The 27785-nt window shown below is 25.9% G+C and overlaps 1 protein-coding gene and 1 pseudogene across 1 annotated transcript in view; one reads left to right on the top strand and one right to left on the bottom strand.

Annotated features, from left to right (window-relative positions):
- Positions 1–19749, bottom strand: part of Apoltp (Apolipoprotein lipid transfer particle) — a 124495-nt gene extending 104746 nt beyond the window's left edge. Inside the window, exons 1-18 of the mRNA XM_089218145.1 lie at positions 19461–19749; positions 7939–7983; positions 7711–7868; positions 7514–7635; positions 6849–6990; positions 6603–6755; positions 4831–5035; positions 4299–4417; positions 4112–4236; positions 2733–2867; positions 2325–2532; positions 2116–2246; positions 1873–2039; positions 1395–1565; positions 1211–1320; positions 749–940; positions 489–617; positions 221–408 (exon numbers count right to left, since the gene is read on the bottom strand). Coding sequence (XP_089074271.1) covers positions 221–408; positions 489–617; positions 749–940; positions 1211–1320; positions 1395–1565; positions 1873–2039; positions 2116–2246; positions 2325–2532; positions 2733–2867; positions 4112–4236; positions 4299–4417; positions 4831–5035; positions 6603–6755; positions 6849–6990; positions 7514–7635; positions 7711–7868; positions 7939–7983; positions 19461–19530 — 2570 coding nt within the window. The 5' untranslated portion in view covers positions 19531–19749. The remainder of the gene's footprint in view (positions 1–220; positions 409–488; positions 618–748; positions 941–1210; positions 1321–1394; positions 1566–1872; positions 2040–2115; positions 2247–2324; positions 2533–2732; positions 2868–4111; positions 4237–4298; positions 4418–4830; positions 5036–6602; positions 6756–6848; positions 6991–7513; positions 7636–7710; positions 7869–7938; positions 7984–19460) is intronic.
- Positions 1–27785, top strand: part of LOC149061615 (uncharacterized) — a 587539-nt pseudogene that overhangs the window by 268619 nt on the left and 291135 nt on the right.

Below are 27785 nucleotides of genomic sequence, written 5' to 3'. Positions count from 1 at the left end.
TGTATGGAGATTGTTTGTATAATGCATACATATCATAGCGAGATACGTAGGTACCTAACAATACGCCAAATATAAAGGAAAATAATTGAGTTATTTGATATTTGGTACTTTAAGAATGAATAACAAAATACGTAATGCGATTTGTTTATTCGTGAACAAACATTATAAATTAAAACGAAGATAATAATACAATGGTTATGTCTCCTAAATTTTAATTTACCTTGGATACAATTTGGTTAACATTTTGAACTCTCCAAAGTTTTTGAAAGCATCTCCATTTATGAAACTTGACATGTTTAAGTTTATTACGGAAGTACCGACAGCGTCTAATATCAAAGGCATGCCAATTCCAGTAGGTACAACGTATTTTAAATCCATAAACATAGCGGATTGGTCGTATTTAAATTCCTATATAAAAAAAAAAATTGAGAGTAGGTACTGTTTTACTTGGCTAATGCCAAATGTTTAAACAACACTGAAATATTTACTCGTCCGTTCATGAAACTTTTCATAATGTTGTACACATCAAAAGAACGGATCGCTTTGTTAATTTCATCTACACCATTTAGACGCAAAAATTTAACTTCGTTCCCGAATATCTTGATCGCCAGAGATATCTGTAGGGGCAACAAAATAGGAATCCACATTAATTAATTGCTTTTAAAGATTTATTCGGAAAAAATCTTAATACCAATTTCATTAAGAATCGATATGTATACCGTATCTTTCAAATCAAATTATTACCGACCTTTGGTGGGGGCACATTGTCTGTAACAACATTTGGCAACTCGTTAATCCTATCTTTGAGTGTCTCCGGGATCAAACTTCGCACGAAACGCAAAACATCCAATCCTTTTTTTACACGTTCAGAGCTCAATACGCCTCCAGGCTTAAATAATGCTTCTACGTAGTTTTCAAAGCCTTCGGCATATACCTCCACCTATCACGATGACAATCATCATATTGCTTTTTTTTACAATTAAATTAATTTACAATATACTCAAATTAAGTATTTGTTGTTTGACGTAAAAAAACAGGACTAATTAAACGAGCTATAATCGAACTGATTAAAAGAAAAAGAAAAAGGTGTTGACTGAGTTTAAGATTCCAATTTTGAGTATAATATTAACTACGAATTTGAAATATTGTTCGATTATATAACTGTAGATTTTGATTATTGTTTTTTTTTTATTATTCATTTATCACTAACTTCAAGTATGTTAATGTATTCTCCAAACAAGGTTAACGTGATGTTTGATGTAAACGATCGAGGTATATAAGACTTTGGAGAAAATATCACATTACTGTCGAAAGATCCACCTGGTATATAACATTTACAACATTGATTAATTATAATTATTATAACAAAGAATTAAATCTCCAAAAAACCTTACCGACGCCATATTCGCTTAAAAAAAATGAAGTTTCGTAATTTCTGGAAAACTTTCGTATGTCAGTGTTAAATTTTTTGGTTATGTCACCAGCCAACATGGTTTGTAGCTCCAAATAAAATGGTACAGAAGTCTTTTTCAGGTTTTGTAAATGTGTCCACACAAACGAGCCCACTACAGATAAAATGCCAACGATGATTAAAAATCTTCATATTATTCAATAAAAATACAGATCAAACAATTATACGATATCTGTTTAAGTCTATATTTATGTATTTTTTGATTTGTTTTTTTAAATTATTTCAAGTTATTGTTATACATAGTTATAAATATTTTGTGTGTTAAAAATATAGGTGTACAAAAAAATGTGATCGAAATATTATTTCCATAAAATATATTTAGGTAATTACCACTAGTGATATTATATTTCTTTAACTTTCTCTTTATTTCAAGTGTCTATATTATCTTAATATAATATTACCTTGATTGACTTCTTCCTTATCCAAAACCGTTACTATGTGTCTCACTATACTGTATATAGGACACCGCATTACTTGTAGGTATGCGGCAATACGAACTTCTGAGTCCAGAGATTGGTTGACGAAGACATCCAACATATTCGATCTCGTTATGTTACAGGGAAATCGTCTAGAACACGAAGCTCCTCACAATTTATTGTCCGAAATATAGATGACTCAAAAATTTATTTCATTTTTTAACAAACCTGTAAGCCTGAACTCCCGACACTCTAATGTCCACGGTTAAATCGGCATTTGCAATGATTGCATTTAATGTATGAAGAGTAGTAGGTGAGGTCTGCCCAGTGTTACCCAACGATTTTAGCCAAATTAACGTCTGAAAAGAGAAATGGATATAATATTTAAGTTGATTCAGTTTTTACTGCGTTATCTTCGTAGATTTAATTTTAGTTACCTCATCTCGGTTTTCTTTTATCAAAACGTTCTCTTTGATTTTCTGTTCAATGTACACGATGGCTTGTATTAACTCATCGTTTTCATTACAGTTTGTATTTATTTTGCAGTATGTATGAATCAAAGAAGTTATACTTAATAATATATCTGACGAAGCATTTTCTTTATGCAGCAAATGAGAAATTTCAGAAACTACTTGATCATCCGGCCTGTAGTGTATAATAATATAATTAATATTTTTTGAAGTAATATTTTATAGCCTTATAGGTCGCAATTTAAATGAATAAAGAACTTTAAAAGTTTTCCTCTACGTTAAAGCATATTTTTAATGACTGTGTGATTTTATAAATTTATTTATTAATGCATACCTATTTATACCTACATGAAACAAAAAAATAAATTTAATTACCTGTCAAACATTGCCATTGCCATTAACCAGTCAGTTGAAATGGATTCACTGATGGTTCCATTCCACAATATGTCTTTCATAAGTATTACCGCAGACGTGGTACGAACATATGGTAAAGCGCTTTGTAGATGTTTGCTTGAAATAAAAAAAATTATAAAAATTGTTATAACGACAACCAAACATTTTAAATAGTGATATTAATTTTATTGTATAAAGTTCATGAAATTCCAAATTAATTTTAATAGAAACTTAAGTGTGACTTTTTGAATTGACATCAATAATTGCGTAAGTTCAATGATTCAAATGATTTCCTTTCTCTCTTGAAATCATTCACATGTTGAACCCAGTATACATTATATTATAATAATTCAATAACCCTAAAAAATAAAACTCCACAACTTTCAATTTTTTTTCATCTCTCTGGAGTTTTAAGTACTAGAAGTTTCATGTAATTTAAAGATATCTTTAATAATTATTTAAATTTAAATATAATATATATATACGTATGTGTGTGTGTAAAATATTTACATACCCATGAACTGTAATATGTGTAAACGTAAATGTATGCAATTTTGTTATTCCATAAAATAGCAATTTAATTTAGAGAATTATTTTGTTTATTAAATTAATACAAATGTACATACTTCATCTAGTTACCTATTCCATGTATACTAACTAGATATTTTATAAGCTAACAATAACGATTTAGTCAATATAAGTAAAATTATGATATGCATATTATAGATTTTACTTATTATTTGTACTCACTCAGAAAACAAACTACAAACAATGTATATATTAAAATACGATAAGGTATAAATATTCACTTTGAAAAAGTTTATTTTGATTTATTATTTTGACGTACACGTAAATTTATTCTTAAGGCATGATACATAAAAATGCATATAAAAGATAACTTTTATAATTAGGTAAGTACGTCATAAGAAATTTAAAAATAATATTACTTTATTAAGTATATTATGATTTTACTTAAATTATATTTAGTATTTATATTTTATGGTTATATAAATAGGTACCACTGTATCTATTTACTATTATTTATTAACAAAATGACAATACCGACAAATTATATATAATTACGAAGGCTATACATTCTTTACACAGTTAGCGAAACTCAACTGTTATTCATTACCTATATTAACTAATAAACTATGTAATTTATATAATTTTAACAAGCCATACTTATTAATTTTATATAATAGGTAGATAGTTATTTGTAGAAGAACGTAATATATACATTATTCTCATATACATATATATATATATATTATTTATATATGTATTATATATTATATATTATATTTAGATATTATATTCACGAAAAAAGGTATAACATAATTTTGAAAAAAAATACTTACGTCGCAGATGAACACAAATCATTTTGTGAAATATAATACAGGTTTTTTAACGCTTCATACGTTAATTTTCTAGCTGCTTGGATAACATTATAAAATTCACTTGGGGAATCAGGGTTAAATTGTCCCTAGGAGAAAAGGTAAAAGATAAAATATTTATACACCAAATTAGATTTTACTTATTGCATACCTCACTCATTTCACATAAGTTTTTTATCAATTCAATGGTCTCCGTAACATCTGATGAATCCGGATTGCTAATGAGCTTGTGATTGTACAGCAAAGGTTGTCTGGACCTAATTTCATAAGCTAATCAAATAAAAACATTTGAATATAAATTAAAATGAACTCTGTTACATTTATTTAAATATAACATTAGTAATTATTGCAAATTCAAACAATTTATTATTTTGTGTAAAAATATAAATAAAATTATATTAATTATACAAATCAATTAGAGGTATGGCGTATAATATTAAAAGTCGTGGGTAATTATTTATAGAAAAATATTTTGCTCAAATATCATATAATTATAAATTTGACTAGGTACTTTATTAAGATTCACAGTGATGCTCATTTTATATTTTATTTATTTTTCAAATCAATTTTGTATTCACGTTGAATGCCTTTTAACATATTAATACCATTAAAATTTAAGGGTATGAGTGTATGACAAATAAAAATTGGATAATTCAGGCGATAAGATTTGAGAAGTGTCTTACTATTTGGATGAGAAATGTACATTGCATTTTCTTCTTTGATCAATACCATCGTCTGAAATATTTTTGTTCTTGCACTATTTGTTTCATTACTAGCAAACGGTTGAAATGAGTGTTTTTCTTGACAATCGATCTTTACAATAATATGATGATCGATGTGGTAAAAACAAACGAATAAAGATTTCATCGGAGACCATTTGTGGTATTTCTAAACAAATTTTAAATAAATGTCATACATAAAAAACATTATCCATAACTAATCAATAACAAGAGTTAAAACGACATAACTGGCAATAACCCGAAATGAGTGTATACAAATCACATTTACGTAGTTACACACTCTCTTACAATTTAAGAAATACCGTTTGTATGGTATTGATATTTTAAAAAGGTTGAGCATAAATTAATCATGTTATTTGAAAAACAAATTTATAGAATATTTAAATTATGGTATATAATATAAAAACATCAAAGAATGAAAAAGTCTGATAATCTGCCCTTTTGAAGCCTGTAATGTGTATTGTGTAGTCGTATTGGTACATTATTAATTAATAATAATATCATTGAGATATTATACATTTTTCTCACGTTTAGTCAGTATTTGAAGCTTTTCAATTATTAAAGTATAAAAAATTATTAAATTAATTCACCAATAGTATAGATATATTAAAATAGTCATCTGGTTAGTTTCGTTGCCATTCAAAAAATTATAAAAAAAAAAAAGAGAGAGATAACTTATATGAAAATCTTAACTTACATGTTAAGCAAATTATAAAAAATTTAAATAACTTATTGTTGATTCAAAAGTCATTAGAATATTTACTACTCAATTTTGGGTAAAGCTCAAATGTTAATAACTTTAGAATTTTTTTTTTAAATATACAGTACAAAGCAAAATAAAATACATTTCCATATTATTAGAACAACAGAAATTATAAAAATGAAGTGAATGTTATGAGCTCATTCAATCATAATTGTATCCTTTAAATCCAATAACATTAAAAATCATAGCAATTAACAATAAAGAAAATGCACTGATTTTAAATAATTTAAAAATTTTCTTTTATTTAAATTATACTTTGTGAATAACATTTACAAGACCTCGAATAATTTTCTTGTTTGTATTTGGGTTTGATAATTATTTCATTTCTTTATTTTAACAAATTCATTTAGGTACGAACTACTTGATTAGAGTAATATATGGGAATAAAAACAGATATTCTATATTGTATCAATCAAAAAATTGATAAATTAATTATTATATAACTTATTCTATACAGATTGATAAATATAGAATTTGGACATTAATAGGAAGAAGTTGCTTAATAGAAATTAATATCACTTTATTGAATACTAGGTAGTTTTTTTGTTTTTTATTAGCTTCAAGCGTAATCATAATAGCTCAACTTATAACTTATAACCTATTAACTATAAAAATTAAAAATGATATTTTGTATCTAGAACTTGCTATTTTTTGCGAAATATCCAATTTTTGTAATTTGTAAAAATAAGTTCATATTAAATATTATTGTCAAAATGTCAATTTTCTACCTAACTCGTCTGAATAAAATGCAATTCATGCATTTTCTGTACAAGTGTATATTATCTATTATAAAAGTTATAGGTGCATTCAAATTAATTGTTATTCAACCACGTCAAAAAATGTTTCAATTAGTCCAGAAACTTTGAATTAAGTCGATTTCCCATTTAAAGTATTAAAAGCGAGACTTTAATAACTGTAGTATTACAAAAGAAAAAAACATCATTTATCTTACACTTTGGAAAACGTACGGTGAGGTTGGAATTATGGAATGCATGTGGTATCGCTCGGTACATTCTGAGATATCCTTTACTTTGTCTACCACTATTTGCGTACCATTTGACTTCAAAAACGTATATGCTGTAGGGCAAAATCCGTTGATGTCTCTCTATAAGAAAATAATATACAAAATTTAAACATTAAATTTTATAGACGAAACTGGATAAAAACTTTGTTTAAAAAAAAATGAAACTCAGTCAACCTCTGCGACAATGTGATGAATATCAAATCTCTCCATGCGATTCTGAAACGTGGATAGTACAGCTTTTTTAATGTTTAAAGCCCATACCGGTTCGTTTTCACTGGGACAGACTGTGCTAATATGACCATCTTGGAATGAAAATCTGTTGAAAAACTTGTTTTATTTATTTATTTGTGCACAGTTTTTTATCAAGATAATTAGTTTCGATCGTCACGCTTAGTTTTTAATTAAAAATTTGATGAAACACTCTTCCATATTATACTAACCATAAAGGAAATATTAATTTAAAATTAATAAGAAGTCAATACGAATCCCTACCCCCTCCCCGAGAGACGTCCAATTACCTACTCAACACCAACACATTTACACAGTCACGCCGTCATAAATTCTGTATATTGTAATTAATATAATTCCCGTTTTCCAATTAAAAATCATTTATGCTCTAAGAAAAATCCCCTGTTGTGTGAATCAAGCTCGTAGTTTTATTTTGAAATCACATAATTGGAAAGCTTTTATCGTTGACATTTATTTTCAACCAATAATAATTTACTCAAGTAAACAATTCCGTATGATGAAATCAATTTTTGTGTTAAAATATCAGTGATTTGTTAATGTGAAATGTTTTTAGTGTTTTCCTTTTTTTCTATTTTCAAGACGTAACAAACCTCAACATATTTTTTTGCAAATCTTCGTATAGAAAATCTTCATCAGATCTTAAATAGTTTTCTTCGTCTACAGTGTTGGAGTTTCTAGTCTTCACTCCTTTATGAATGCTAGTATCAGTAATCTAAAAAAAAAAAATAATAACTTATTAGTTTAACGAATCAAATCTTATGATGAATATAACTTCAATGGCACTCACAAACATGAACCCTTCACATTCTTGAATGTGAATGTGAACTTTGAAATTAAATTCGGCTATCGATGCTGTGTTCTTGGATTTATCAAACGTCGTCTGTGTACTAATAGAATGTTTGTACACATATATGGTACCGGGTAAGAATTTAAATTTTCCATCATCTACGATATAAAATAATGAATAATGTATTAAAAATAAACTAAAATATTATAATCGGTGTGATTTTCGTACTGTAACATGTAGATCTTGAACAACTATTGTGTTTAGCTGTGGTATCTGAAAAAAAATAACTATCATTAAAATTCCAATTTGCAAATAACAAATTAATAAGTATATTGATATATGTATAATAAATCTATAAAATGAACCTAATAGTAATTTACTAATTACTATATACAATAATGGTATTAATCTTGCAGTGTCGTGTTAAGCTTGAATGTCAGCTAATTTAACAGAAAAATTAAGCGCTTTATTTTTGTTTTGCCGATCGTATCAATTTACTTAAATATTAAGTAAATCTTTAACAGTAGACTCAATTTTCAATCAGTACAATAATTAAAAGCTAAAATATTGAGCTACTATTCTTACTAATCTTGTGCCGAATTGTAATTAGAAAAAAAATGTATATATGTATTATCATAGATAAAAAACACATGTCAATTTAAAACCAATAATAAATCATTGCTTCATTCTGAATCTAAAATTATCATGAGGTGTAAAATTTTGTTAAATTTGTTAGACGAAATACTATCCCCTTTTAGTGTAGGTGAGTGAAAGGAATTCTACAGCACATCATTGTAATCTGAATGACTCGGAAATATATTTGTACTTAATGAAATTGTTTTGTTCAAAGCATACGGTAGCTTGCTATAATATGTTTAATATCTATTTAGATTTATTGAAGTGGTGTTCAAGAATCAAGAAGCCTATACAATAAAAATAACAAATAATATTGTATTTGTTAAGACGTTTAATAATATTATTAAAATAGGTATTTTATTGATTATAAATTACGTATTGTGCTGTCTAAAACTAAAAATAGTTTAATAAGAACGTAAATTATAATTAAAATTAATTTCATTGAAGATTTAATTTAAACGATTTATTGTTTGAAAAGTCATTGTTACAGCTTTGTATAAACTGTAAATAGGTAGGTATTTACATAAATAGACATGGTAACTATACATATAAATTGAACTTTGATCAGATACAACTGATACAAGTAATAAGAATTAAGCATTTTGTCGCATTCTTTTTATTAAAAATATTGATTAACACTTAAGTGTACGTATATAAATACAGTTAGAATGTTTAAACGATTGACATTATTTTATTTTAGCATAATAAATAAAAGAATTAATTAAGTATTTATATGCTTGATGGAAGCATTTATTTTACTGTATTCAAACTTTGGTATCACCCAAATTAATCCAAGAAGAATAAACAAACAGTAAATACTGGCAATATCGGTTACCTATCTCAGATGTCTACTCTCTGTTTTAGTGTACTTCCATTCACGTGCTAATAATCGGCATTTGTGCATGATTTAAAATCATAAAAGACAAAATATGATAATAAAAATTCGATTAAAAGTATATGATTTGGTCAACCAAGTTTTATTGTTTTGTGGTTTGTATGTTAGCAACACGTGTCACAGCCCCCGCGTATATCGCATGAGCACTGTTGTTGGTGGTCGCTACAAGCAGAGAAAGGACAAGTGATAATTACCTAGTGACAACAGCAAAATTACAAATACTCATTGGGTTTTGTGATATTAGTGTAGATAAATAATATAATAATAATAATATTATGACAACAGAGAATAAATAGAATATTGAATAACTTACTTTACGTTTTTTCCGTATAATCCTTTACATCTTAGATAAAAACTAATTTTATATATAAAAGAAAAAGATTATGAAAATCTAAATTTTTTTTGGAATTTGTTCACTTTTTGAACAATTTTTATAAACTCATTGTTTTTTTTTGTAATTTGTATTTTGTATAATATAATAGGTGATTTTTTTTACTTTAAAATTTGAAATAAAATTTTGATTTAAAAAAAGCAAGTACCTAAGTAAGTTGATGTCGCTCTGCTATACAATAGGTTAAAAGTGGGTTACAGACGTTACAGTAATGGATAACATTAAATTTTAATTCAATGATATAATATCATTGTATACGAAAAACGATTCGGAGTGGAAACGATTTGCAGTCTACTAGGGTATATTATGATATATTAATTTTATTGTTATTATTTAAAAAAAAAAAAATGAAAATACCTATAAAATAAATTCCAAACTAATCAAATTAGATTATTCATTATGAACCCAACTTACTCAGTCATAAGTCATTCATAGTAGATATATATAAGTCACTGACAACACCAATTGTTAATATTAGAATATAAAGTATACTTTAGAAATTTAAGTACTCACGAATAATATTTTTAGATTCTGAACGAAGTGATAAATGTATTGATTTTACAATGATGTGTGTTATTTTTTTTTTTGTTTTTGTGTCTGTGTACAGCATAACTAGTCGAAATAATGCTTCGATTTCAAACTTTGGGGGTGGTTTCCGATGTAAAAGTGAAGATCCTTGGTGCATTATAGAGGTCAAAAACATTTTCCAAAAAAAATCGAGAAAAACAAAAAAAAATGACAGAAAAACGGGAATTTTTACGCAAAATCAGTTTTCGACCAAATGGATTTTTTTATATGGTTGTTATTCAAAAACTAATCACTGTAAATACTTCACCAAATGTCTGTGGTAGTGCTATCTATATACGGTTTAATTTTCAAAAAATTTTGACATTTTTTGAGTTATTTATAGACCACTGAAATTTTCGACTTTTTTGAGAATTTTTTTTTGAAGTGTCGGTAAAAAAATGTTGGACGACCAAAAATACTTGAAAATTTAATACAAGGTTCCTTATGAGTTGTTCTTATTGTAGCTAAAAAAAATTAAAAATCGTTAGTCACAATTTTTTTTTATAAGCGTTTATAGTTCAAAATTTTACGAAATCTGTCGAAAACGCGAAAATTTGCAAGTAATTTTGAAGTTGAAAAATCATAAAATTTTTTGCGTTTATAACTAAGGATTAAAAATACAACACTAAGTTTTCCATAAGTTTTCTTCAAGTAGCTATAGAGAAAACTCGAAGCATCATTATAGGAAAAATTTTAAGTGCGTTTGAATTTTAAATTTTTACGAAATAGCGTAACGATTACGATTTATCCTGAAACGATTTTAAATATTTGTTATTATTCAAAAAGTATAAGTCATAGATACTTGAAAATTTTATCAATTATTTAGATTGGCATTTTCTTTACATGATTTAATTTTCAAAATATTTTGACTTTTTTTGAAATATTTATAGACGACTGAAATTTTCAATTTGTCTGAAAATATTTTTTTGAAGTGTCGATAAAAATTTTTTGGCCTTATCAAAATACTTGAAAATTTAATACAAAGTTCCTCATAAGTTATTATTATAGTGATTAAAAAATTATAAGAATACATAGGCACAATTTTTTTTTATTAGTATTTGAAGTTCAAATATTGACTTAATACGTAAAAATTACGGCAATTTTCAAATTATCTTAGATCGAAATTCATAAAAGTTTTTCTTTTTAATTCTAAGATTTGAGAATTTAATACAAGGCTCAAAATATATTTTTACAATAGCAGTTGAAAAATAAAATAAATGTATAGCTACATTTTTTTTTACATGCATTCAAATTTTAATTTTGACAACATACGTAAACATCACGAAAATTCGTAAATTATTTTATTCTAGAAATTCATAAAAAAATTTCCTTTTATATCTAAGATTTGAAAATTTAATACAAGGCTCCTTACAAGTTTTTCAATCTTTATCACAAAAAAAATGTCCACCGGAAATTCAAATTTAATTTTTATTAGCATTTGAATTTCAAATATTGACAAAAATTCGTCAAAACCATGAATATTTGCAAGTTATTTTGTAGTTCAAAATTCATAATATTGTTTGTATATATATCTAAGGTTATAAAATTTAACACCAAGTTTTCCATAAGTTTTGCTTCAAATAGCTATCGAGAAAATTTGAAGTGTCATTATAGGAAAAATGTTTTGAGCGTTTGAGTTTTAAATTTTTATGAAATCGCGTAATGATAACGATTTATCCTCAAACCAGGTATTCGTATATCTATGATAATATAAGGTATTATGAATTATGATAACTACATGATAACTACACTAATTGATTAACTATGCCTTATGCAAAATGCGACTTAATTGAAAAATAAAATATTTATTTCAAAATAGAATATATGACAATATTAAAATATAATATATCCTAGACTGACAAATCCTCTCCGTTCAGAATCGTTTTTCGTATACAATGATACCAATGATTGCATTCAACTTTAATCCCATCCATTGCAGTAACCTACTGTACAGCAGAGCGACATCCACGACTTACCCGCTTTTTTTAATTACAAAAATATAAATAAAATTGTCATTCTTGATTATTTAATATGTAATTTCATTGAAATTTGAACTTAGGATAACTATTAAAAAAACTGTGTTTGAATAGTTTTTATATTTTCTTTGTCGTAAAATTAACTACTCGTTTTACCATTTTCAATCCTTAGCTATTAAAGTTAAACGTAGGTACTATACAATTTTAACAATTAAATAATTTGTAAATTTTCAATTAAATAAATGTTGTCAACATTTGAACTTTAAACGTGCTTTTGTATTTTTAATACTTTTCAACTGCTATTATATCAAACTATGGGGAACCTTGTATTAAATTTTAAGATTTTTGACCCAACGAATAAAACTTTATTCGCATTTTTATAAAATAAAAAATACTGAAAATTTCAAATGTCTATAAATAACTTAAAAATTGTTGAAAATTGTATCGAGTATAGGAATTGATAAATAAACATATGGTATAAATTTCAAGTTTAAGAGTTTTTTATTTTTGAATAGCAACAAAATAAGAATATCGGCACCAGAGCAATTTAGTAAATATCCAATGTTGTAATTCAAATGCTCATAAAAATTTTGAACTCATGAAGAATCTTGTACTGAATTTTCAAATCTTAGATTTAAAAAAATACATTTTCATGAATTTTTAACAAAAAGTAAATTTCAAATTTACGTGATTATTAAGTATTTTGTCAAAATTCGGACTTTCAATACTTATTAAAAAAAGTTTTGACCATGTATTTCTAATATTTTTTAACTACCTACTGTTGTGACAATGTATTAGGAGCTTTGCATTAAATGTTGAAGCTTTTTTACCAAACAAATTCAATTTTACTGTAATTTATAAAAAACTCCCCCATGTACCAACTAGATTTAGTTTCCAATCCGAAAAGCTACTGAAGTTGAAAATCGAAACATTATTTCGACAACCTATCGTGTAAACAGACACCATAAAAACACACAACATTTTAAAATCAATACATTCATCGCTCCTCTCAGAATCTAAAATATATATTTTTTATTATTATTATTGGTGGAAAGTTATTGTTATTTTGATTACATGCATTGTGTACAAAACAGTGTTTGTGTGTGAAACTATGTAGGTACACATACTTTGGCCTTATACACATAATATTAATATATCGAAAAATGAATATTATATTAGTAAATTTTGCCGTCTAAATTCGACAAATAAGATTAAATTAACATTGACATATTATACATCGACATATATAAGTTACTTTAAGTGATTTAAAAAATAATCTTAAATCATTTTTTTAGTATTTTCATTATTATTAAATCATATTTTTCCTTTTAATATTTGATACTTTTTTAAAATAATTAACGACATCAACATCATATCATTAATAATAACTAAAATAAACCATAATTTACTATTCAAAAAAATTGCATATTGTTTTTAAACCCTTAACTATATCTTAAACATCGATAAAACGACAAAGACAAAATATTTTTACTTTGAATATTTAGAAACAATTTAAAGAAAGTAAACGAATGATAACAAATTTTAAAATTATATTAAATGTTGCATGTATTATGTATGTAATGTTGATAGACATGGACAAAATGGTCTTTAAAAAATGATCATTGAAATAAAATGTTTAATGTTAAATTGTTACTAGTTTTAAAATTAATACATTCAATAAATACTGTTTGTTGGTTTTTCTTTGTTTATCAAGCAAATTATGAATTATTATGTTCTATATAGCTTTATTGCGATAACTGATTAATATAAGAAACTGAGTACCTAGAATGAAAAAATTATAAGAAATGGAACAATAATTCAATACAACATAATAAATTACAGCAAAAGTTAAGACAATATAATATTAATTAAATCAGGAAGCCAGATAAGAATAAATACTAAAGCGAATAAAAAAGAAACTGTTTTTTATTTTTTTGTTTCCGGAATACAAACAAACAAATGTTTTGTCCAAAGTATACTTTGCGGCAGCAAAATTGTAGTAGAGTAGTGGAAAAACATATACTCTACACAATGACATCATTCATTTGTATTAAATCAGGATTTATGATAAGAATGGACTGGGAGTTGAGTTAAGTAATAGGAACCCTTTGAGCTGTGACGCAATATTTCAAATACTAATAAACTAGGTAAGTAAATTTAAAGTAAGTGCATGGTTTGTAATAACTAAAATGCAAACAATCAATAGTTCATCGCTTTAAAAGATAAATTTATTAAAATACGACACGCAAACGATGATATTTAATCATGTCACCTTCGAAAATTCGAAAATAAGATGTATGATAAAAACAGGTTATTTGTGAATTATATAGTATATATGGCCAGATTTATGGAGGCAATGATTGGGCTGAAACACTGAAATCCGAAGCAGCGCACAGTTTTGTAGTTATGATTCAACAGTACAAACAGGAAAAATTATATCATTAAAATTTTCACATAGGTACTAAAAAAAAGTTATGTACCTATATTATAAGAAGTTTATTTTCAAAATTAAATTTTCATCGAACAAGTAATGCGTTGGTATACTATTCAACTATTGTATTATATAGGTACACGGTATGCATTCAAATCGAAAAAAAAGTAATGAATGGTGTTCTGGTATCTATAATTAAAACAGATTTAATTTTATTATTAATTGCAATTAAATAAGTTGCATGCAGCAGCCGGTATTACGGACAACATTAAATTGTCTGTAAAAAACGAAAATGTATTTATTGAGGACATGTACTACAGGTCGATTTTATAGTGGTTAAGCTGGGTTTTCACAGTTTTTAAAAAATAATGTTAAAAATTCAAAAATCAAATCGTCTAAAGTTGTCTGTGTTTGATTTGAAATCTATTAGAGACGTGTCGAACGAAATGCGTAGAGCTTTTCTATCGTCTTCTCTGCGACAAGAAAGAAAATAATGAAATAAAATCAGACGTCATTGTGAAAAACAGCAATGCGCTCGTCAAATCCATTCGGAATCTAAAAATCGGGACAGTGATCACAATGTATGGCACCCAAAACTCGGCATGACCTCGGTCGGGATAAAACATCATAATAATAATGGCGCTTTGTGTAAATGTAGAGCACACAACAATATATAGTATTATTCTTAATATTATATGAATACGATTAATAATCGCTTTCTAAAAAAAAAACGATTGTATATTTGTATGGATTTCAATTTGTATGGATGCGTTGTCTGTACATTTTGATGTTTTTATTTGTTCGATTTCACGCAAAAATATTAAATTGGAATATAGTTATGTATACTGGTGTACGACTATAGAAATTATCCCGGAGATGAGTAATACGAGTACACGAACATCCAATTATTTTTTTTTTTTTTAGTAATACCTATTTTATAAATATATTTGGTAAATACATACAATTATGTCTTTTCGACGAATATGAAAATTATTTTTAGACATTATTTTATGACGTTAAGTATCTGATCAATATTCTTTTGATAAATGTGGATTTGAAATTACAGTGAAAATCATAACAAGTTATTTTGTTGACTTTATTTGAATTATAGGGAGCATAATTTCATATCTGCGCACGATGAATAGAAGACAGTACAAAAATAATACAAAAATGTAAAAAGTATTTTTTTTTTTTTTTTAAGCAACCTATTTGTTTTATTGCGATTAATTTAAAGTATTGTAAAGTATACGATTTATAAATTATTTTACAGTCTCTAATACACCACCTAAGAAACACACATTAATATTTTATAGTACGGACCTTTAAAATAATAAAATGTTGGTCCCTTCAGCTTTGATTTCCACGTATTTAGGTATTTACCTCATAATAATAATAATAATAATATGTTTGGACATTTCGATGAGTCTCCTTTGTACGTTTATAATTACTAAAATTATAGTTTTATAGGTATTACCAATATTAGTATTTACCATGTTATACTTATCTGCGTATTTCATTGTATTATATTCTAAAGTAATTTACTTGGGTCACCACGTCACCAATATGCATGAGGTATGTAGATGATTTTTCGGACAAAACGCCCTTGCCATTTTTCTTCGTCAACAATCGTTGTCGAAAAACTATCCATCAAAGAGCATTCCACAATGTTATAATTGTCAGTATTACGGCCACACCAGGAAATACTGTTACCATCATCCACGATGTGTGAAATGTGGGAAAGAATACAACTCGGATTCCTGTACTAAGTCACGTGACTCTCCAGCCAGATGTGCCTTATGCAAGGGCGACCACACCGCCAATTACAAAGGCTGCCCCAATTATAAGAATCTTAAACATCTTTAACCTCCAATTAGGCGAGAGGTTTAACTACTCATCCTAAAAACAATTTTACCAGAGCCGCTTCTGGTACCAATCAACCGTCTTATGCCCATATCGCTTCCTCCGGTCAAAATCTTTCTCAACCTTCTTCAAGGATCGAAACTTTGTTAACCGCATTTATCTCCGAATTCTCGAATATCATAAAACCCCTCCTTTCCCTTCTTACTTCACTATTAAGTAAGTGACAATTCCAAATATATCTACTCGCGTAATCACGCTATACCACATTGTTAACCATCTTTTCTTTATCTGTATATTAATTATTTTTTATATTTTGTACGTCTATATCCTATATATCTATATTATCGTCATCGAATGTTCAAATAAAAAATACCACCTATATTAATATTAATTATCTTTTGTGCTGTATATCTTGACTGTTTGCTATATGTTCGTTATCTATCTATATTTACCTATATCATTATTACTACTATTACTTTTATTATCATTAATATGTATCTCTAATATTGTAATAATTTTTGAGCCATAATAGTCTACGACTGAAGGCTAATAATAATTTTTTTTTTTAAGTAGTTTAAAATAATTATTTCTATGCAAGATGCGTTGATTTATGATCGTTTTGATCATAACTTTTTGCCAGCATACTAGGGTAAGATAACCAATGTAATATTTACATGGTTGATTTTAATTTTACAAATTAATATTGCTGTCATATTTTTTTTCACTTATTACATGATTTTTCTTAATTTTCGTTTATATAATTTTTATTATTTAAACAAAGTTTTAATTTGCCAGATAAAAACTTAAGTACCTAATTAAGTCTTAAGAAATTAAGTATAGAAAATAGAGAATTTTTCTAACAGCAAATGCAAGAAAATATTTTTGAAAATTTTGGAACGAATTATAGACTTATGTGATTACTTTTTAAAGTTTAAATATGATCTTAAATTTATAAATCTACAACCAGAACTAAGATTTGATAATTATTAATAATTCAAAAATGAATTTACAATATTCCGTTTGCCATATTATTATTATTACATATATATTATTGATGTGTATATTTTAAATAACCATATACCATATTAGCATCACTTAAAGCTCTACTACATATATTGGATACCAACAAAGTTTTGCACATTCTAAGTGAATCAATATAATAGGTATTTCCAAATTCGGTAAACGTAAGTTATTTATGAATTAATAAATGGTTGGTGAAACATTTTACTATTGAATTCATAAGATTAAAAACCTAAGTAATTATTTTTAGAAGAAAAATTAGCTAGTTGGGGAAAATATGGTAATCGAACCTGAATTTTCATAATTTTGTGTATCTATTTTTGCATATCAATTTCAGTAACTAATTAATGTTATATAACCTAGTGAATTTAATAATAGCCTTTGTTACTTATATATTATGCATACATAACTTAGTTTGTGTAATAATTTCAAAATGTAATTCCTTCATTACATAATATATATAAATATATTTACCAATTAATTATTTAATGTTGAATAGTACCTACCAAAATTTCTTTTTTTCTTCCATAATTGATTTCAACTCAAAACAAACATTTGGAAAAAATATATATTTTTCACCAGTGGCGCCAAACTCAAATTTTATAGGTAGAGCAAAGTACAAAAATTAATACCCGCTCCACCCAGAGACACCTAATTAACTCATGTATTCGCATCGGTTTTTGATAATCGGGAATATTTATATTAAATTGCTCTTTATATGCATTATTTTTATACATCACAATCATATCCTACCCCGATCCACAACCATCCTATACACCTACGACCCATACAACCACTTCAAAAAGGTCAAGCGGTTGCCTCCCCTGAACATAGGGTTTGGTGACACTATTTTTCACTTTACTGAAGTTGTTATTTTAATATTTTATGTAGTTCATGCATATTATAATTACATAATAAAAAAATGATTTTTTAAAAACAAACTTATTAGTTAAAAGTGTTTTAACTTTATATTAACAGTATTATATTAGTAGTGGGCCAAGGTTTTGCGGTTCCACTCTATTCTACTCATATAAATTTTAAATATAACTAATTATCCAGGTAATTTGTTGTACATAGGCAGGTGCCTACATACAAATAATGTTTCTTAAGTTTATAATTGTTTTTTTTTATTTAATTCGCTGTAAGTTTGTTGCAAAATAAATAATAATTGATTACTCAACACGAGCAATCAATAAAGTTCGAAATAAATACCTATATTTCGTAAAAAGCAACGCATTTATCAAGATTGTTTTTTAATGTCAAATTAAACAAGAATAAGCCAAGATATGTATAATTTATGAGCTAATATCCCGGCTTTTATATATATATATATATATATATATATATGTTTATTGCTCAGCAGTCATTATAATATTGTTCTACAATCCACTTGATTTCATTATCAAACAATTAATATTCACCCCCATTAGCAAACTTAATTAAATCTAGATTGAGCATAAAAATCATTTTCTATACAATCAGAATTAAATTAAAATCATAATCACTGAACTCGTCCAATTGTTGATTTTTAAAATATTTGTTTAAAATTTAAATTCGATATTAACATCTGATAATAACATTAACTTACCTATAAGTACTTATAAGTATAATTATTTAATTATTTTTACTTAAAACGTAATTTAATTTATGATTTTTTTTTAATATTAAATATTTTATTACAACAAAAGGTGTTATTTTGAATCAATTAATAATAATAATTTACACTAAAGAAAATATTAAAAACAGGTTATCAAGATGCGTACCCATTATCATAAAATTAATGAACTGTAAAATATTTTATATACTCAATAAATGGTTTTATTAGTACAGGAACTAAAGTTTTATTTACCTTAAAATGTTCAAAAAACAAAAAAATTAACACTGTTATTTGTTATCGATTTCTATACTATAATAACATTTTTGTCTCATCGATAACGATAATAATGAATAATGATTAATAGGATAGGTACTCACATGATGAAGCTATGTCCAATATGGTGAACAGCGTCAAGACAATCAGACCATAGATGTGTTCAGATTTCATTTTTGCCTTATTCGTCTGGTTTTTGATTGTAGAATATATATTTAAAACGATCACATTCTGAAATCGGAATCAATATGATTTTTCACGCGTTATAAATCACAAAGAATCGGTACCGCCCCCGTTAAGAGAAAAACAATTTCCGTGAACGTGGAAATAAAAAACAAAAATTATGACAATAAAACGTGGCATGAGATTTGCTACTAAACACTGGCAGTGAGCACAGTTTTCTATGGACGGTATTGCATTAAATATATGCGTCAAATATTTCAAGTAAATAAGGTAAGCCGTTATCTAGTTCAAAGGTTATGTTTGTTAGAGATACGAATATTCAACATACAATTGTTAATCATCGACGATGTATTATAACATTTATAAAATTCGTTTTGTGTTACACTGATCAATGTGTAACACCCAAGTAGGTACAAATTGAATGAGATCATTATTATAATTAAGTTAATACGCGATTGCACTATTACCTATCATAGCACTATATCACCCAAATTACCACGAACAATAAAACCGTTTCTTGATTATCGATTTTCTAATTCGATTCTCGATAGGTAATCATGAAATATGAAAATAACAGCTGGTTACTTGGATAGCACTATTTTCTTTAAAAAAGGAAATACTGTTTACCACCACTGTCCATTTTCCTCTACAAAAAAAGGAGAGCTTCAATTTCACTCCAAACAATTTATTGAATTGAAAATATGTTTATTTCCATTTGAATAATATTCAAATTAATTTAATCAAAAATAACCGATATTAACATATAAGTATTGTAGTGTTGTGTAGGTATCATATTATTAAAAGATTTATTTGTATTGAATATTATAACATGGCAAAAAAGGTATTCTTAATTCTTTATTCAAGAAGACCGAACAAGATTCTTTTTTTAGGAAAATAAAGGAAAATGGTATCTCATTGCTATTAAAAATTATTTATTTAATCACAAGATAGTTTTTAAATTTATTCATATTTAATTATATTAATTAGTGATAGGATGTCTATGACTTAAAAAGTACTAAAAATGACCAAAATGTTTGAATGACTTAAAAACTAAAAAAAAGACAATACAAATTGCCCAACATTTTATCAAAATATTGTTATAAGTGTACCTGTTTATTATTTAAAAAATAGAACTTAAGAATCATATTTGTACGAAAAAATATTAAAATTTAAAATTTAAATTTAAAACAGAATATTTTTTCTGAATTAATGAAACATGAAAAACAATTTTAATTTAGTTAACTTTGTATATGGAAATAATGCGAAAGTCATCAACATCCTATCTCTAATTATAATAATTGTAATCATGCTATAGTTTTAAGTTGAAGTACTAAGACCGGAAAAATGTGTTTGGTGATATTCATGGTAAGAACATAATTCATAATAATTATTACACTTTTTTTAAAATAAATACCCAACTCTTCTGTTAGGTACCCGACTAGGTTATTTCTTACATTTCAGTTTTTGTATTATTTATTAGTTTGGTTTGATATTAGAGTTACTGAGAAATAATCTAGAAATAATATAATACTAGAAATAAATTCTGTACTTCCATAAAATATGTTAGTATAATTTTTACTTTTTATTTTAACAAGTATTTTTTGACTATGTATATTTTTAATAAATTAAAAGATTAAAAAATGTACATCCGTTATAAATCGTACTTTGGCTTTTATAGGTATATATATATATATATAGGTAGTATATACCTACCTATATTTAATTTTTAACCACACCAAATTGCTATTTTAAAATGTGAGTATATTTTTACAACCTGAAAACATGATGAGCAATGACGTAGGTACCTAAGTATAATATGAAATTGAGCAGGAAATCCAATGGTATTACTTGAATAATTCATTTTAATGTCGAGTTATATAGAAATTTTTTAGCGTTATCCGCAGTGTTTTTAAGTGTATATTTGAGTACAATATAAATAGTTAAAAACAAAATAACATTTCTAGATTGACATAACATAGAAAAACTACAATTAAAGTTGGTCAAGTTATTTTGTACTAAATTATGACCATATATAAGTTCCTAAATTATTTGTTACATAACAGATAAAACAATTACCAACACAATAAAAAATTCTAAAACAAAAAAAAAATGTTAATTGACATTTCAACATGTACCTACTTCAATTAGATAATTAAAAACTAAACAAGAATACAATTGTATTAGTAACTTGTATCAATTTATTTAAAGTCATTACTCATTACCGAGAAATCATTTAAATGTATATATAAGTAACAAGTTGGTTTAAAAAAAATTACAAAATACAAAATATAGATAAGTTAAGTATCTCAGTTTTGTATTTCATTTAAAAACCTGCAGCTCAGACCACGATACAAATATGAAAACATGTATAACTACAGTGACAATATTATAGTTATCATAATATTATATTGATTTAATTCAACTAATGAAAACATTTATATACTTTATCATTAAAATGCAACAAGTTACGAGTGTCTCACAAGCTCGGTGTTAGTTATACATTTATAATATAATCCAATTCCTGCCTAAAGTTGCAATCTTATAAATAACCAATTTTAATACCTATAGGTACGTGATAAATATTAGTAATATCACAGAGCTTATAAAATATTTGCATAAATTAGTTCTATATAAATTGGCCGTTTAGATTTTTAGATAAGTACCTATACGAAAACGACAATTTATTCATCATATGCTTTAGTAAACCAAAATATTCTCATTATACAATGGTGCGTCAATTTGTAATAATTTCTTAACATCGAATACCTACTTCAATAAAATGAATTATGAAAAGTTAATGACTACGGTAACGATAACACCGTGCACTGGAAAATGTATCATGAGACACTGAGCAACCTGCATATAGATAAATAGCCAAAGACCTATTTAGAAAGAGACTATGGTGTCAATTATAGTGATCGACAAATTTCCAAATAATTGGATGGCATTCAATTTATAAAATCATAATAACTAAAGAAGTTATTTTCGAATTTAGGTTATTATTCCATATTATTATTATTGATATCATCATAATATTTTTAGCAAAAAATTTACAATTTATGGTTTTATAAAAGTCTAATAAATAATAATGTTGTGTAATAAATTGTAAAAATTCAACAAAATATAATAAAAATAATGCTGCGTTTTTAATTATAACTTATAATGAAAATTAAATCATGCAAGAGATTTTGTTAATTAAATATATTGAATTGTTCGCCTACAATCTGAACGCATATTTAAATTCTCATAATATAAAAATAATAATTCTTGATCGTCTTATTTGTTACAATTACATTGTAAATATTAAATAGATATATCACTTTTTTATATCCTTAAAAACTTGTATATTATTATAATTTAGTGGGGTTCTGTTAAAAGATATCAATGTAAATTTCATACAACTTTTCAGTTGAAACGAAAAAAAAATTTTATTAACAACATTTTTTTTTTTTCTAACATTAAATACCTAAGCATTATTAGTGACATATCTATGAATAGTCCCATATAATATTATTTTGAGATGAAAAATATAACTTATAACTTATACCTAACTACCGACGCTCAATTTGTATTTTTTGTTGAGCCACTACCTACATAAGACATAATTTTTAAATAAGTCCCTGCATGTCCCTAAGTAATAAATATATATTAATATACATTATACAATGATATTGCTAGTCTATTAATCAATACTAAGGTTAGTTATAAGTTATAATACTGTAAGTTATATCAATATTTTCCGAAAACATCGAATTTTTATGATTTATTTATTAACTATTGCAATACTAAATTTATTTTATATGTTTATGAAATATATTATTTACCTATTTAGTTTTAGGCAATACCAATTTTCCGTAGAAAGGTTAAGAATAAGTTAATAGTATAAATAGGCAATAGTTTAAAATTAATCTTTTTATTTTTTAGAAAATATCATTGTGTATTGTAAAATATAATAATACAAGTCCTACGAAGAAGTTTATGTCACCAGGAATAATATTTTATAACAAATAACTATAATCGTTAGTCTCGTTTAAGAATCTTTTTTCTTCAATATTTTATCTCAAATGTCTTTAAGAAAATTGTATTTTATTTTAATTTTAAATTGTAGGTTTCAGTAAGAACAATCTATGAGAAACCATGTATTACATTTCAAAAGATTATACATTCAACTATAAAGATTGAACATTTTTCAATCTTAACTTTAAAATAATAAGTAAATGTTTCAATAAATAAGCTTTTAGCGCAGTTTATTTGAAAAATAATTCGTAGTTATAAGTGAAAACATGTTTGTATAACTCTAGTTAAATTTAATTAATTAATTAATTAGTTTTTTCAATAATAATGTAAACAATAATTTTAAACAAAAATATGCATATAAGTACATTTTCATTGATTTAAATATGTAATTATATATTTAAAATTTCTATGTAATTGCCTAAACTATTTATTTTGTGTGCAATAAGAAGGAATTAAGTAGGTTGCATTTTTAACAAAACATTTAGTTATTATTTAAAATAATTATTGAAAGGTTAGAAATCAAATTGATACTTTACCAAGATGTTCTTTTAAAAAAAATATCAACAAATTATTTTTAACTTTGTATCCGTACAAATTCTAGACTTTTATAATTAAATAAAATCATAATTTATATTGACTACGCGCTATCTAATAACTTAATGTTCTTAACGTGGACTCAACTACCTAAAATTTATTTTTTTCATTAAATCCTCTCCTTCATTAACAATAACGTATGATATAATAAATTATCTGTTGAATGTTTGTTATAATAACTTTCACTAACCAACGAATCTGTAAATCAAAGACTGAATTTTTGTCGTCGCTTTATGAAAGGACTTGTTACCTATTCGTTAAATACAAAAAGAAAATTTTTTTTTATGGCTAGGGCTTCGACAACTGAGGTCATTAGCCTGGGGAACTGTAGGGGAAGGTACTGTAAGGTTTTAACTTGTGGGTTTTTTTGGCAGAATTTTGAATGGGCACCCGTGGGTTTCTGCCATGCCCGGTTGGGGACCGGCGGCCTCTCTCTCCAGACATCGCGAAATGCCCAAAGAGCGATGCCGCCCGTGACCGAGATTCGAACCAGTGACTGCGTGCGTCGCAACCGACGCCTTAGTCCGCTCGTCCACTCCACCCCCACAAAGAAAATTATACGTCGTTATTCGTACGATTTCGATCGATATTCTTAGGACGTTGTATAAATAATAATCCTAGTGTAGCCAACCCTGTGAGGCTTTTTTCGTATTGTTGAGGTGATATTTTTAATTTAGGATTTCTACTAAGGATTGTGCGGCTTTTCGGGGTTACGTTTGATTTGGTCGGAAATCCTTGGAAGACACGCTTTATATAAGTTGGATATAATGTAATCGTATTGCCCGTGTTTTGTATAAATTCTATAAATTCAATCCGTTTTATAAAATCAAATATCTTTTACAAATTTGGAATCAAAATTATTAGAAATTCGCACATTATTCTCTAATATACCTAATAGTTCTCAATTATCACCATATTAAAAATTTGAAAGAGATCTTTGATCAATTAATTTATATGCTGTATATTGCAGCAGCGTTCATTACGAAATATATTAAAGTGCCAAGTTCATAGAATAAAAGTTCAATTCATTCTATCTCGTTTTTTGCTTTTACATAGGTAGAAAGGTACTATGAAAAAAATAATAATGAATTATAACATTTTAATGAACGTTTCACCATTGTTATTACATTATGATATTGTTTTTACAAATACTGAGGCATAGAATAATAGACCTAACAATTTGGCAACTAACTTATTAACTATACTAAATAAGTAGTTTCATGATGGTTTTTTGATGATGCGTTTAAAATATTATAAAAATTATAAAAAATGTAGACATCATGTGATTTTATTTCGTTCTGAGAGATGTAAAATACGGCAATTGATGTACCTGATTTTCTTTTTAACGTGGACCTAATTTTTAAAAGTACTATTTAATATTATTCAATTATTCAATTTTTAGTTATATAATAATATATGATAGACCAATATTTAAGATTGCAAACAAAAAATGTTTTTATTTATAGTATTTACTGATTTATATGTAAAATTGTATTTTGATTATAATAAGATAATATTTAAGATACCAATGTTAAGAAATGATCAATATTATTTACATTCTTATATAAATTACGGTAATTTAATTTTTCACGTTTTCCATATTTAATTTATTTGCAAGTACCTATTTCATTGCTTTTACGTATGCTATTAAAATTACATTAATATAACCTATATAACAAATATTATGCTAATTGGGTCAATTTATAAATAATATTCGTTTAGTTGTTTCAAAAAATATGTTGAGACCAATTAAGCTACGTTTAAAAGAACTTATAAATCAATTAGGTGTATACTCAGTATTTGGTATTTTTGTTATAAATTTTAATTTATTAATCCAATTATTTATTATCGAAATTGAATAAAATCGAGGCCTTTAAATAACAAACAAGATTTATCATGTATAACAAAAATATGATTCGATTTATGTAAAAAAATTGCTATTCACAAAATTTGATTTTGGATTATATTGTGAATATATAAACGAATTTATTAGTATATTATATTAATTTTTGTACTACCATTATTAAGCTTGTGAAATAAGAATTCAATGCTTTTTAATTATTGGTTTGAACTTTACAATCGTATTATGTCTGCCAATGACCATTTTCAAACAATATTAAAATATAAGAATAACCAGTGAAAGTTTTATTTTCAAGATAAATATATCATGCTACACAATTTTCAATAGGCCAATAGTATATTAATATTATTGTTATGCAGAATAATTTACCGGCTCAACCTCAGTGTTTCATTTCACTATGCATTTATTCGAATTCTTGAAAAAAACAAGCAAACATTTAGGAAAAACTGAAATGTTTACTCAAAATTAACTATAGAAAAAACTTTTTTGTTTTCTGATGTAATTCTAAAAAAAATACCGTAAATACTAAATAATCACTGAATATTTATATTCACATTTTCTATACACTATACAATTTTCAAAATATTTCTACTTGTATTAAACTTAAACAGCCATAAGACATTTTAAATTATTATTGGTTTTTTGTTAATTAATGCAAATAAAACATTTTCACTAGAACAAAAAACTTGAAATGTAATACAATAAGATTCCGAGTAAGTTTTTGTTGGTGGAAAAAAAAATTAAGTATAAATCATGTCTGTGAACCTGGCGGCACTTATTTAACAAAATTCAATTATACCTATCCAATAATTTTGTTGGACGTTTGTTCGACATTGTTGGAAAGTATTTAGTATTTGTTGGACAGCCGTTAAAAAATTATGAACAATTTCCCAAAACCACCACTAAGTTCACGTTATTTAACACTAAATCAAACAAATCAAAAAATATTAAAAAATATTTAAAACGGTTTGTCGGACGTCTCACCATTTGTTGGACTTCCATTTATTTTATACTTAATATTATACTTTTATATTTTGTTTTTTAATAAATTTAAGCATATAGAAAAAGTTAGTCACTAACTCAAAAATAAATAGAGGTCCAAAAATGGTGAGACCTCTCCAACAACATTTAACAAACCGTTTTAAACAGTATTGGGTGATTTTGGTAGTTTTTGGAAAAAATGATCGCCGACTTGGTGTGAAGTGAGCCGCACTTTTTCAAAAATTCGTTTAAAATAAATGGAGATCCAACAAATTGTGAGGCCTTTCCAACAACGTCCAACAAACCGTTTTAAACATTTTTGAATATTTTTTGATTTGTTTGATTTAGTGTTGGCTGTTAACGTGAACTTAGCGGTTGTTTTGGAAAATTGCTCTTAATTTTTTAACGGCTGTCCAACAAATAGTAAATACTTTCCAACAATGTCTAACAAAATTGTTGGATAGGTCTAATTGAATTCTGCTAAATAAGTGCCGCCAAGTTCACAAACATGTCTAAATAAGCAAGAATGTCTATGAGAGCTTGAGTTACGAATTTTTATAAAATTTCGTAAAAATCATGAAAATTTTCTTTTTTATAGCTAGGATTTTAAAAAATCGAGTAAGTGGATGTCACTCTGCTGTACAGTAAGTTACAAGTACTGTAATGGATGGAATTAAATTTCAATCCAATGATATTATATCATTGTATACGAAAAACGATTCAGAGCGAAGACGATTTATCTGTCTAGAATATATATTATAGATTATTAAAAATTTTCAAATCTTAGATTTAA

Source organism: Diuraphis noxia, unplaced genomic scaffold, assembly GCF_037042655.1.
Source record: "Diuraphis noxia isolate RWA-SAM2 unplaced genomic scaffold, SU_Dnox_SAM2 contig0001, whole genome shotgun sequence".
Taxonomy (NCBI): domain Eukaryota; kingdom Metazoa; phylum Arthropoda; class Insecta; order Hemiptera; family Aphididae; genus Diuraphis; species Diuraphis noxia.
This window is presented reverse-complemented; position numbering and strand designations above follow the sequence as displayed.